The sequence below is a fragment of the Heterocephalus glaber genome, unplaced genomic scaffold (assembly GCF_053883595.1).
Source record: "Heterocephalus glaber isolate CG9 unplaced genomic scaffold, H.glaber_assembly_v1.0 deba00000546, whole genome shotgun sequence".
NCBI lineage: Eukaryota > Metazoa > Chordata > Mammalia > Rodentia > Bathyergidae > Heterocephalus > Heterocephalus glaber.
This window is the reverse complement of record NW_028258147.1, coordinates 32,629,269-32,642,886: the sequence shown is the minus strand read 5'-3', so window position 1 is coordinate 32,642,886 and position 13,618 is coordinate 32,629,269. Positions and strand designations below refer to the sequence as shown.

Below are 13,618 nucleotides of genomic sequence, written 5' to 3'. Positions count from 1 at the left end.
TTTCAAAGTTTATCAGCATGTTGCATCCAACAATTTTTTTCTTTAAGTCACTCATTTATTTATAGCCCATGAAGTATAGTAATTGACAAGAGGTAACTAAATTTCTACCTGGAATTTGTCCTTGATAGTCTCACAACCAAATATTATATCTGGGAGACCAGGTTTAAATAAGACAACGATGGTACAACTGAGAGTTGTCAAAAATTTTGGACTCTTCAGCAGGAATTAAATGTGCATAGACAAGTATACCTTATTCTGGATTTTCCCTGCAATATGGCTATTAATAACAACAGTGACAACAACAATTATAATGTTCAGTTTGATCACTTTTATATTTGTCAACATTGGCTCTAAGAGGTTTCTTGCTGTTTTAAAAAATTAAATGTACTCTAAAACATGAAGATTTATATCTATAAAGGTATTCAAAAGAATGAGGCTCAGGCTTTGGAAGCAGGTCTTAAATTTTAAAAAAATGATCAGAGCATAAAACTTCATTCTTTCAAGGTAGCTAAGACTTAAGTGAAATAGCCTGCATAAACTTTGCTTCTGGAAATATCAGGGTATTTTTTGTTTGGTTCTCTTTTCTTTGATTCAAGGAAATGGTTTCTCTTTTGGATAATTTTGCCTCTAATACCTGTCAATTCTTGACAAACAGTGAAACTATGGCAGACAGAAGAATAATGTGTCTCCGTCTTTCAGTAGACTTGATTTTTGTTTAAAGAAAAATGTTAAAAATAGAAACTAAAAATTAAAACTTTATTTGAAAGGAAACTATATGTGGTAAGAGAGTATGTTTAATCACTTATCTCTTTACCAGATTGGGTTGTCTCAGAATGTACAAGGTTGTACAAGGTCTTAGTGAATCTTCTTTCAATCTTCTGAAGCATTTTAGGAGCCAAAGAAAATAATTTAAATGGATGTTCCAATGCTTAGCTATCACTTTGTCTTCATTTTTGTTTTCTTTTGTCATTTCTACGTTTTTGTCAGTTCTATATTTGGGCAGTGACATAGAGCATTCTGCAGAAGGTGATAAACAATGTTTGCCTAGGACAGTGGTGGTGAACCTATGGTATCCATGCCACAGTGGGCTGTTTGTATCATTTAAAGATCTACAAGGTTCACCATCACTGGCCTAGGAGATATCGTTTTCTAATTCTCCAGACAGGGAGAAGATATAGCATGAGTTGCTAACCAACTGGCGGTGAAAAAACCTAATTAACCTAAACAAGACAGGGCTTGACAGGTTTCATCTCAGGCAAATTCTCTGCCCTTCACATCCCACCTCCTCTTCCTGTGGTTTTTCCACTTCCTTTCCCTCACTTAGTCCCATGTTGTTCCTTTTTGCCAGCTGTGAATGCAGAGTTATTCCATGTTTTTTGATGACGGCAGATGCTAGCCAAAAAGAAGTCAGATGAACTTGAGAAAAAAATAAACATATCTATTGCTGAAACATACAGACATACCATAGTGTGGAGACAGCTGTGAAAACTGCTGGTGCATGAAATTTTCCAACCCACGTTTACCCAAAATAAAAAATTAAAAAATAATAAAAAATTAAAAAAAGCTTTTAATGATGTTTTAGATATATATTCACATATGTCCTTCTCTTTACCTTTGCCTTCATAAGGAGGTAACTGCCCCATTCGTTCATAGCATCTGTACTGGGCATCCATCAGCTTCTTTCGACCTACAATGTACAGATATGGCTCAGGCTCAATTGCTGGATAGGTGAGATTTGAAGAGACAGGAAGAGTTGGAGTTGGGTTCTGTGTTAAAAAGAAAAATCAGTTACTTACAGAGAATAGGAATGGGTGAATGCATAAACAAATGAGGTAATAAGACAGCTTAAAAGATTTATTTTTTCTTCTAAAAGCAACACTTTTTCATGATCTTCATGTAGAATAATTTTTCTTTATAACTAAAAAGTATATTTACACTTCATATATAAATTCTTCCTACAAATTTTATTTCACATTAATATCTACTAGCTATTAAAATGGATAGCACCCACACCCACACTCACACATCTCTTTATCATCTAGAATTTTTTATTACCATCATAGAGTTTAGAAGTAAAGCAAATAAGCAGATTTCCAAAAAAAAAAAAGCCCCTCAAAATTAAGTTAACTTTGCTTTCTTGGGAACTCTTAAAAATCATGGATGTTATTTAAAAATAGACATAGTGCAATAAATATGTTTTCTTTATTGGATTTTTTTAGATACATTTTGTTTATGTTTGGACTGTGTGCACTGCCATAAATTTACTCCATTTATTCCATAGTAGATACAAAATGTGTATTCTGCCTGTGATAACTGAGTTTGATCTCTTTAGATTGGCTTCATTTGCACATGATCTACACAGGGTAATTCAAATTTTTGCTGGTGAAAAATCAATGCAGTTCTTAAATATTCATATCATACATTGACATTTTTGGTACAAGTTGACACTTCGAGTTTCTGTTATACATCATCACTGTCACAGCTCTGTTTATGAAAGTTGGTGTGTATGTGTGTGTGTGAAGAGATGCCTCTCTGTCATACTGTTCTTTCTGTGTTTCTATTGCAGAGTTAAATTTCTTTTGTAGATATGACTGATGTTTTTAGTAGTGCTTGAAACTATGAGTTTTTAATGTTCACGCTTTGCATATGAATTTTTGGTATTTTTTAGAAGACCTACAAACTTCAGCCTGCACTAACTTTCCTTTTCCTAAAGTTAAGAATATTATTCTTTTTTCTGTCACACTCATTGAAATACATGTTTTTTTCCCTTATTCTGTTATTCTAAGACTGAAGTTTTCCCAAGTATATCAATAGCTCAACTAGTTTTATGTTCCCTTCTATATTCCCCAGTCTCTATATCCAGGCTCATCCTATGAAGTTGACCTATAAACCAAAGGATATTCGTAGTAGAGTATATGTCATTGTTTATGTCCCATGTGGTGGCATTCAATAATGCTGAGCTTTAAAATACAATAGATAATTGAAATTCAGAGTAGGGAGAAAATACTGAGCAAAAATATTCTGTGATGGCTACAGACAAGATAGAATTTGAATTGGACCTTGAGTGTGTGCAGTGTCTGGTTAGGCAAAGAGGAGAAGAAGGCTTTTGGAATGGAGGGAAAGGAATGCACAAAGACTGGAAATGGAACTTGTGAGACACTGTAGTTGAACTATTCTGCCTGAAGGGAAAGGTATTTGAGGTAGGTAAGACACAAAGTCAAGAAGGGAGATGATGCAGAGCTTTGAAATCAAAATACAAAGTTAAATCTTGTATTGGCAGTTTGAGTAGGTTAGAAATCCTTCCAAATTTATGTTGCCTCATTTGTAAAGTAAGAATAGTACAAATGATATTTATCCTCTACAGGTGTTGTGAGGATAAACAATAAAATGAAGCCAATATTATTTGTTTTGTTTTGTTTTTTTGGTACTGGGGATTGAACTCAGGACCTTGTGCTTGTGAGGCAGGAGCAGTGCCACTGAGCTAAAGCCCTAGTCCCAAAGCCAATATTATTAAAATGGCAAAATAAAAATAGCCTGTGGATTCTTGATCAGTGAAGGCTGTGGAAGGAGAGTTTCAGCAACATCCATGTTGCAGGAAGCAAATGTCTACAGCTTGTATCTGGGGAGAAGTGGCCAGGAAGTTGGAACCTGGATTGGGATGCTCCATAATAAAACAATAAAGTGCAACTCTCAACACCTCCTCGGATGATCAAAATATGAAGTACTGGAGTATAATAAGGAACAGAGCACAATAATAGTGAAATAGCCCAAGTAGTTGGCCTCTGTAACTGGAAAAAATGATAGTTTCCCAAGAAAGGTGAGCTGTGGGAAAGGAAAGCCTTAGTAGGGGGAAGAAGGTAAGTTCTTTAAGGGATTTTAGAGGTGTCTACAAGCTCTCTGAATAGAAACTGTTTACAAAGGGAAGAGGGTGATGACTTCTTACCTTTATAATGTTATTGTCATAACATGAAATGGACACCTTTGTAAATAAAGTTGACACTACTCTAAATATTTAATAATTTTTACACGTGGTGCCTCTTGAATGTATGAGAGAAGGAAGAGAAATTAATGAACCCATCAAAATGATTTAAAATGTGCAAACCCTTTAGCTAGGTAACAGAACACAATTCTGTTGACATATGGCTCTTAATGAGAGAGAAATATTCATTGAATTTAAGTTAAACATTGTGCTACATGCTAAGGACATGTGCTGAACAAAACAAGCATGGATCCTGCTCTCATGGAACATACAGTTTAGCAAGAAAGACCAATAGTCTTAAATATTTGACTGACACAGGAATTGGAATATGGCTTGTGAAACTTTAAAAAAGAATACTTTGAAGAGATTCTACGCTGTGTTCTTTTTGTGTTAAATTGACCTACATTTGTATTAATGTGTTTATTTTATAAATTCAAAAAATATAATGGAAATAGCAAGGAAAGGAAGGATTCTGATGCTCTTCTAATAGAGATATTTATGTCTTATCTATCTATTTTAGATACTTCTTTTGGGGCTCTATTATTAGAATTTTCATTTGATATGAGAATTATCATTGATATATTTTTCATTTCTAGGCCATCCTGTCATCATCTTCAAATCAAATAGAAAACATAAAATGGAGTGTCACATATATAAATTGTAACCTTCATGTATATATTAGATATTTTAGACATTAGGGACTATTTTCCTGAAAGTTAGTACTTTTTTATAGAAGTAACATTCTGAATTCAGTTTTTATATATCTGACAATCAATTAAGAAATATTCCTGTACTTGTAAGAAATTCCCAGAAACCATGGGGAAATGGTATATACAAGGATATTAAGTGAAAAACTACACTTACATTTTCAAATACATCTTTATTTAGTTTAATACAATTTTACATTAGAAACAATGGGATAACTTTTGAGTGAGTGTAGGTATGGTTCATTCTGATGGCAGTAGCTTCAATCTTATCATTCTTGCAATATTGAAACAAACCCCAGTGAACTTGGTTTGCAGCCTGGTTCAGTAGAGAGTGTTTCAACACTGAAGGAATGGAAATCAGAACCTCTGTTGTGAGCTGGCATAGTAACCAGAGTCTGCTCCGGGTGGGTCCTTGTTAGAGCACTCAAGTTGGAATGGTCCCAGTAGTAGCTGAGTGCCTCAATGGATTTCTTCCTAAAATAACATACACATTGGAGCATACTACCTATGGATAAATGGACTGTTTGATATATACATGTAAATATGAATATGTAAATATTATATACCTATATCAATTACAGTCACACATAGTACTGCTGAAAAAATGACAAATATATACATTTCATAAGGTTCATTAAGCATACCTATAAAAATTGTCTGATAATTTCCTACAAATAAAAATTGCTAATGTGGTAGTATTGTTTTCAGCAACAAAGAGGCAAAGTAAAGCCAATAATGATTATATAAAAAAATCAAGCAATGTGAAAGACATAAAACTATTCTATGTATATTAAGGGCTACCTATGAATTTGAAGAATTTAAGTGAACATATGAGTATGCTTATATAAAAGTAGCAATGAAACATTAAGGGGATATTGCTTGTCTGAATAAAGGTCAGTTTTCAAAGTTTTGAATATAAACTATCTTATATGATTCTTTGGTGAAATAAGTTATTGTCCCATGTAGCAGTTTAAGTTGCTGTGCATGTGATGTCACTGAAACGTTCAAGTAAGTGGCACCACGTATACCACCACCACGCTGCCACCAACACTAGCAGCCAGCAGTGAAACATGACAGGCTCTTTTGGTTAACAAATACTTCAAGTGTATCCCCTGTGCCAGGCACTGTTCCAGATTCTAGAAATGTAGCAGTGAATGGACTAGCAGGGTCTCTGCCTTTGCGGACCTTACATACTAGAAGGAATCATCCGCACTGACCATGGGGTGTAAGGGACAACAACCTGATTTGAAATGGTCACATGCTTAGGCAGTTACTACTTTCATACAATACAATGTCTGCTTTTGGTTCACAGGTAATTTTTAGAGGTTCACAAAACAGCAACAGAGCTTTTGTACCTGGAACTTTGAAAAATGGTCCATCTCTGCCAACATGCAAGCCCACTGAATGTATAAATGCACAATAGTGTGCTGAAGGGAAAGCTGCTATTGATTGCCACAGTCTGAACTGCTTTAAAAAGAACATGTGTTCATTAAAGTTTAAACAGCAACAACAACAACAACAACAACAGTGTTTAAGGTGTTAGAAATGTTAACTACCTTGATTTGATCTGTATACATGCATCCAATAATCACATTGTAACCCATAAATGTGTACAATTAAAACTATAACAATAAAAAGAAATATGAACCCAGACTCTACAAAGTGACATAACCAACAGGATTTACAGTTCACCATCTTCAACAAGGATACTGTACCCATTAGAATCATTTGTGGTTTTCAGTTATTTTTCAAAATAACAAAGAAAAAATACAATATTGTAATGTATTAGGCCCTGCTCTTCCAGATAGGATGAGATCCCTGGTTGGTGTCCTGTGTACTTTCTGGGGGAGCATAGCTAAGTAAATAATGAACAATGAAAACAAAATCCTTCTTAGAAGAATCCAGCTTGTCTAAAACTTCCTTGCTGTTACCACCCTCATCACTAGCGCGCTTCAAGTGCTCACTTGGTAGCAAGCCTTTCCTAGTCCCACTGGATTACCTCAGAGAGAGCAGCAGAAATGAGCTGGTGGTTTTGGTGACTGGAGAAGAAATTAAGGAAAGGTGATGACCTCCACCGGTAATTTAAATACCATGTGAAAACAAGTTGGTAGAATTTAATAAATACATTAGGAGTGTTTCTTTTTTCACAGCAATGTATTACGTAAAAAGTGATGGTTTGGATTATTTAAGAACATTGTCATTTTAAAAATTACTTTTTCTCTGAGGAGTTTGTATGAAACAAAATGAATGTTTTGAAGGAAATGGATGTATCAAATGTTCTATAGGTAAATCCTCCAAATAAAGAATATGATCTAAATACAGAGGAGGAAATTGATTTCCTTCACAAGGAGAGTACAGAGTCATCTAAATGCTCTGCTCACATCTGTTTGCTAAGAGATGCAAATAAACTTAAAGTATTTCTCCTGTACTCATGCAAATACATGCAGTTTTACAATATTTAAATTGTAACATCTATTAGGTAAAATCTTTGAATAAAAATGACCTGCTATAGGTTTTTAACAAAATCAACATGATCTCTATTTGTTACTATTTAGTGGTTTCTTTAGTTTTTCTTCTATCATGTCCAATGTAATTATATGTTTTATGAAAAAATTATTTTGAAATATTCACATGTAATCTGTCATATAGGATTTCATTAGTGTTATGAGAAATAACAGTATAAAGTTATGGCAAATGTATAGCAGTATTTCTGCATCTATAGAATATCACATAAGGCTTGGACATTTATAGACAAAATAAATTATTTGTTTCTACAATATTTTTGTTTAAGTATTTTTATTAGGTTCACAATGACATCAAATAACCTGCTTCTAAATACTTGGTTACTTTTAGAAAGTTATATTGTAATAACACTAAAGAAATATTTACAATAATAGGGTGGTCTGGCATACTGAAATAGACTTTTCATTAGGCAAAGAGGTGCAAAAGGGGTGCATCGACAATCATTCCTATAAAGCATTTATTGGACACATAATATTACAAAATACAAATTTCTTTGACAGATTAAATTAACATTCATGGAACACTAGTAATATGTTTTTTCTTAAATAATGTAAAGAGAAACAGTATAGGTAACTTTCAAGCCTTTAACTACATACTAATAAACAGTGGAAACCCTGGAACCCTATGCAAGCTTTGGTGGATTAGTATGAAAGTATGAGATATGAAATGATCTTTTATTTCAACTACAATTGATGGGCAAGTGTTATACTGATGTCCTAGAAAGAAGGGAGTTCAAGATGACCCCAAACTGATTTATGTTAAATGTATGCATCTTCTTTTCATGTGCGGTTGGAGCTTATGTGATGGTGGGTTAACAATGTTGACACAAATACATAGTCCTTGATAGTGTCTTCTAAGAGGATAACACTTTTAAGTAGCTAGATCCCTTAGGAACAAAACAATGTAAAACAATATAAATTGAACATGATTTAAAAGTTTAAAGAGTGAAGTATGGAATGACAGTTGTATATAAAGCCTTGAAGAATTTTAGTTTTTGATGAGAAATACATTTGAAATAACCAGACTGATAAAGTTGGGATATTTAAAAAGTACTAAAGCACCTGAGAAATGATTTCAAGTCTATACGTCAAACACACAAAAAAATGTATTCAAGAACATTACTAAACTTCTATGCTAATTTCCAAGATAACACAGAGATGTCTCAAGTGAAGACTAAATTCTTGTAATAAAGCAAAACTCAAATTTCTGGGTAGATTATGACACCAGTGAAAGTTCAGAGGGAAGATTTGTTAATCCAACATTAAGAAAAATTATGGTTTTGAGGAAATTAGTTTTGGCTTGTGGAGAATAGTGCCTACTCCTTTTTTTTTTGGTGGTGGGGATTGAACTCGGGTCCTTGCGCTTGCGCAGCAGGCCGCAAAACCACTGAGCTAAATCCCCGGCCCAATAGTGCCTACTCTTGCAGATGCCGACTCAATCACTCGCACTGAAACATTCCTCTCTATACACTAATCTCAAATAACATAGAATAATTGTTACTTACACAGAGGAGAAAGAAGAGTGCTAAGCACTGGCGTGTGAAAATGAACTTCATTTTTGGTTTTTGAAAATTCATCTTCATCCTAGAAAGATACGAAAGTAACAAGTACTTAAATTAATACATTCCTAATATCAGTATATCTTTCCCTTTTCATTCTTTTTGACCTGAAGAGGATCAATGTCCCTAAATAAAATACATGTAAGTAAAAATAGTATTTGTGACACAATTTCAGCTGGACATTCCATTGTTCCTCCTGTCAACCAGGCTGGCATCCATCAAAAAATTCTGGAGTTTCATTTTCATGTCAGGACTGAAATAAAGAAATTCTGAAAAATTAAGAGCCATCCATGTTGACTTCAACAGCACATCATCAAGAGAACGGCTGAAAATTACAATGAAGACATCCACAAAGAAGTTACTTCATTGGACATGAAAAAATGAAATCTATGGTTTGCGAAGAACTAAAAGTATGCCTTAGAGGGAATCTAAGGTCAACACTAAAAGTATTTTATTTAGTGCCTTGAGCATTATTTTCCTCTAAATATTTCTTCAAGATTCCAGTTGCTATCAGGAATAAATTTCTTCCATGGCGAGGACAGAGTATGGAACCTAACAGCTCATCATTCATAGCAAGGGCACAACAGTCTGAATGGCTGCTTTGTTATAAATATCAAATGGTTTTTCATGGCCCTGCAGATAATAGTACAGGAGGAAAGAATAAAGGAAAGATGTGAAGTTTTAAATATATATTACTTTTCATCAGTAGGATTTGTGTGAAAACTGTATTTCACCTAGGGGTGAGTGGTTATGATCACATCTTAAGTGGTATGATCGCATCTTAAGTGGTATGATCACCTCTTACACCACATGCATTGTATAACAGATTTTATATAATCTGTCAGTTATCTACAATGTGTACTAATTTTCTGGACCCCTAAAGAGTAAATTATGTTCAATATGCAATGGTACAATAGTTAATGGAGGATACAAAGTATAATTTTGAAATGTCATCTTATATGCCAGTCATTACTCACGGCCTCTGATTTACTTCAAGTCCATTTGGTAAATCAAAACCAAAACATATATGCACTGCATGCTAAGGCACTGCAGGAATGCAGATGTGGGTGATCTGGATGAGCAATGGTCCCATTATAAGAAGCTGAGAAGCTTTGGGAGGGGAGTGTAGGTATGAATAACAGGAAATGTGGCAAAATAACTAAAATCCAGACTAGGGTAAAAGCTAGTTAAGATTGTGAAAATAGAATCTCATAATGAGCTAGATAGTTTCTTATCAGGAGGACCAGGGCAGTGTTAATATTGTGAGATATAATTTGAAAACTGAGTATGATTTTGAAAATCTAAGACCTCCTAAGCAAATAAAACAAGATAAGCAGATAAAAAAAAGAAATGGAGATAGGAAAAGTATAGATTAACTAATGAATAATAAACACAATAGTTCAATTTATTTATTTATTTTTTAATTCATTAAGTTTATTGGTACATTTTAAGTGTACAACATGATGACACTCATCATTGGGAATTTATACCTTTACATGATTGGTTCTTATTTTTGCCTCATTCCCCTGCCCTCCCTTCCACCCCTCCATCCTTCCCTATTTACAAAGGCTTTGTTTCTATTTTTTCCCTTTCTCATGTTTATTCCTTTCCCTTATTTCTTTTCTCCTACCCATTCCACTTCCCCTTCCCCTTTGGGGCATATCTTCCTATTTCATATTATCTATTATACGTTTTGATCTTTATTTACACTTTAAGTTTCTCACACCAGAGAAACTATTTGGTATTTACACATGTGTGTCCTATTTATTACACTTAAGAGTATGGCTTCAATGTGCATCCATTTAGCTATAAATGTCTCTAAGTTCTCATTTTATATGGCTGAATAGTACTCCATTTTATTAAAAAAACCCCACATTTTCTTGATCCAGTCTCCAGTTGATGGGCATTTGGGCTGTTTCCAAGTTTTAGCTATTACAAACTGCGCTGCTATAAACATGGGTGCACATATATTGCTGTGGTATGATTCTTAATTCTTTTTTTTTTTTGGTACCAGGGATCGAACTCAGGTCCTTTCTCTTGTGCAGCAGGCAGCAAAACCACTGAGCTAAATCCCTGGCCAATTCTTTTAATTCTTTTGGGAAGATACCCAGTAGGGGAATAGCTGGGTCAAATGAGACCTCTAATCCTAGTTTTTTGAGGTATCACCATACGTAAGGGTTATCACAATTCCTAACTTGAAACTATACTACAAAACTACTATGATAAAACAGCATGGTACTGGCAAAGAAATAGACCCAAGGATCAGTAGAACAGATTAGAAAATGCAGAAACAACTCCAGACACACTCGGCCACCTCATCTTTGACAAAGGAGCCAAACACCCTCACTGGAAGAAAGATAGCTTCCTTAATAAGTGGTGCTGGAAAAACTGGGTTTCAACTTGCCAAAGATTAAAACTAGTCCTATATCTCTCACCATGCACTAAACTGAAATCTAAATGGGAAAGGAAAAATTATGAGAAAAGAAAAAACAAAAATGGAAACAAAGTCTTTGTAAATAGGGAATGGTAGAGGTGGTAGAGGGCGCATAGGTAATGGGGAAAAATAAGAACCAAGATACATTATGTACAGGTACAAGCACCCAATGATAAATGTAAACATATTGTATGCCTAAAATGTACCAAGAAAAGAATTAAAGCAAAAAAAAAAAGAAAAAAATGGATTAAAGATCTAAATATTAAAACTGAAATACTAAACAGGCTGGAAAAAAGGTTAGGTAGAACTCTTGAAGACATTGGCATAGGAAAAAATTTCATGAACAAAACCTCAGTCACAAGTGAACTAGCACAAAGAATCAACAACTGGGATTTCATCCTATTAAAAAGCTTCTGCACAGCAAGAGAGACCACCAACAGTGTGAAGAGACAACCCATAATGTGGGAAAAAATTCTTACCAGCTGTTCCTCAGACAAAGGTCTACTATCTAGAATATGCAAAGAACTTAAAAAAATCAGTCCTTTCAAATTTAAAGACCCAATCCAAAAATAGGCATCTGAAATGAACAGACATTTCTCACACAAAGATGTAGAAACAGCAAATAAACACATGAAAAAATGTTCAACATCACTGGTCCTTCAAGAGATGCAAATGAAAACAAAAACACTGAGATTCCACCTCAATCCAGAAAAAATGGCTGCTCTCAAGAAATCAATCAATAACAAATGCTGGCAGGGTTGTGGGGAAAAAGGAACCCTTCTCCACTGTTGGTGGGAGTGTAGACTGGTGCAACCACTATGGAAAATAATAGTTCAATTTAGCTGGTGCATAAAGCCTTTCAGAAAGTAGAAACGAGGTTTTAAAAGTAGGTTTTGAGTGCTTTGAAAAATGTTTTACCTCAAGTATCCTTTTGGTACTTTGTATGCATACGATGCATATTTATCTCTATATATACACACACTAAAAAGCTTATCTGATTTTGAGAACCTATTCAAAGGCACAGTGCATACATGTATTGAAATACCACATTTTACCTCCTAAATATTTAAAATTATTATATATTAATAAAAAATTTTAAATGTGTATGGTTACAGAAATGCTCATTTTCCTGATTGGATTATTATAATTTTATACATGGATTGGATTAGCACACTGAATCCCATAAATAAGTACAGTTAAAATAATAATTAAATTTTGAAAGAAATGCTAAAATTCAAGTTTCTTTTAGACATGAAAGTTCAAGACCTAAGCCTGGTGAGAAATTGACTTTCAAATTAAAGAGGGGCCAAGAAATTATAACTTCTGCTTTTTTGTCGTTGTTGTTGGTACAGGGATGGGGATTGAACTCAGGGCCTTGTGTTTGTGACGCAGGTGGCAGAGCCACTGAGCTAAATCCCTGGGTACTTCTGCTTTCATTTCTTTAGTCTGGGGCAAAGAACTTCACCTCTATGTCAGTTTTCTGCCTGTAGAATGACTACTTAGCCATACCTTCCTGGCAAAGAGCATACTTCCATGTGTAAAGCACTGTTCCCCTATGTATGTCTTAGCAGTCTAGTTTGTAAGGGTAGTAGTTTCTAGCATATTTTTTAACCATTTTTTTTCCTACACAAAATCTCTTGTGAAATACTTAAAGAAATCAGACAAACATGGAGTCTAAAAATCTGATTGTGGAACCTAATTTGAAACACAGAAATGAAGAAACCATTGCCAGGGATCTGATTACTGGTGGGACAACAGAATCTGCATTTCTCTGTACACACAAATGGGCACTTGCCATTAATCTCATTTTTAGGGAATTTGATCTCTGGGTTACAATGGTGGGTTGATCAGTGGAAGCCATTCCTATTGTAAATAACAATCTAATTCACTAATTCAATGATAATGTTGAGTAGAATTATCTTTATTTAAAGGGAATAAACTTCCTTGAAGAATGAAGTTACATTATTTTTATTTATTTACTTATTGTGAAAAGGGTATGAAATGTCAGTGTCTGAAAATAATGTTGCTATTCTTATAGGTCAGCATTTCCAAAAGTGTGTTCCATAGAAGAGTAGTAATCCCATGAGGAACAGTATAAAATAAGGTTTCCATGCTAAATAAGTTTAGGAAATTAAGCTTTTCCTATACCCCTCTTAGAGATTTACAATAGACTAGCACTTTGAATAAAGAATTTAATTTTCTTTTTCTAAAGATATCCACTTGATTTTAACTTACTTTTCGTTCCTGAACCTATTTGACTATGAAATATTTTTTTGTTTTTATGGTAACAATTAATAGCCCACCTATAGAATATACTTTGGAAAATGCTTTTTTAGCTCAATGTAATTTCTAAACCACTCCAGTCAATTAATCCTGCAAGTCATGAGAATGAGCTGTCCTTTTACTTAAAAATTTTC

The 13,618-nt window shown here is 34.1% G+C and overlaps 1 protein-coding gene across 1 annotated transcript in view; it reads right to left on the bottom strand.

Annotated features, from left to right (window-relative positions):
* Positions 1 to 13,618, bottom strand: part of Calcr (calcitonin receptor) — a 124,570-nt gene that overhangs the window by 39,873 nt on the left and 71,079 nt on the right. The window contains exons 3-4 of the mRNA XM_004862684.4: positions 8,714 to 8,792; positions 1,613 to 1,766 (exon numbers count right to left, since the gene is read on the bottom strand). Coding sequence (XP_004862741.1) covers positions 1,613 to 1,766; positions 8,714 to 8,791 — 232 coding nt within the window. The 5' untranslated portion in view covers position 8,792. The remainder of the gene's footprint in view (positions 1 to 1,612; positions 1,767 to 8,713; positions 8,793 to 13,618) is intronic.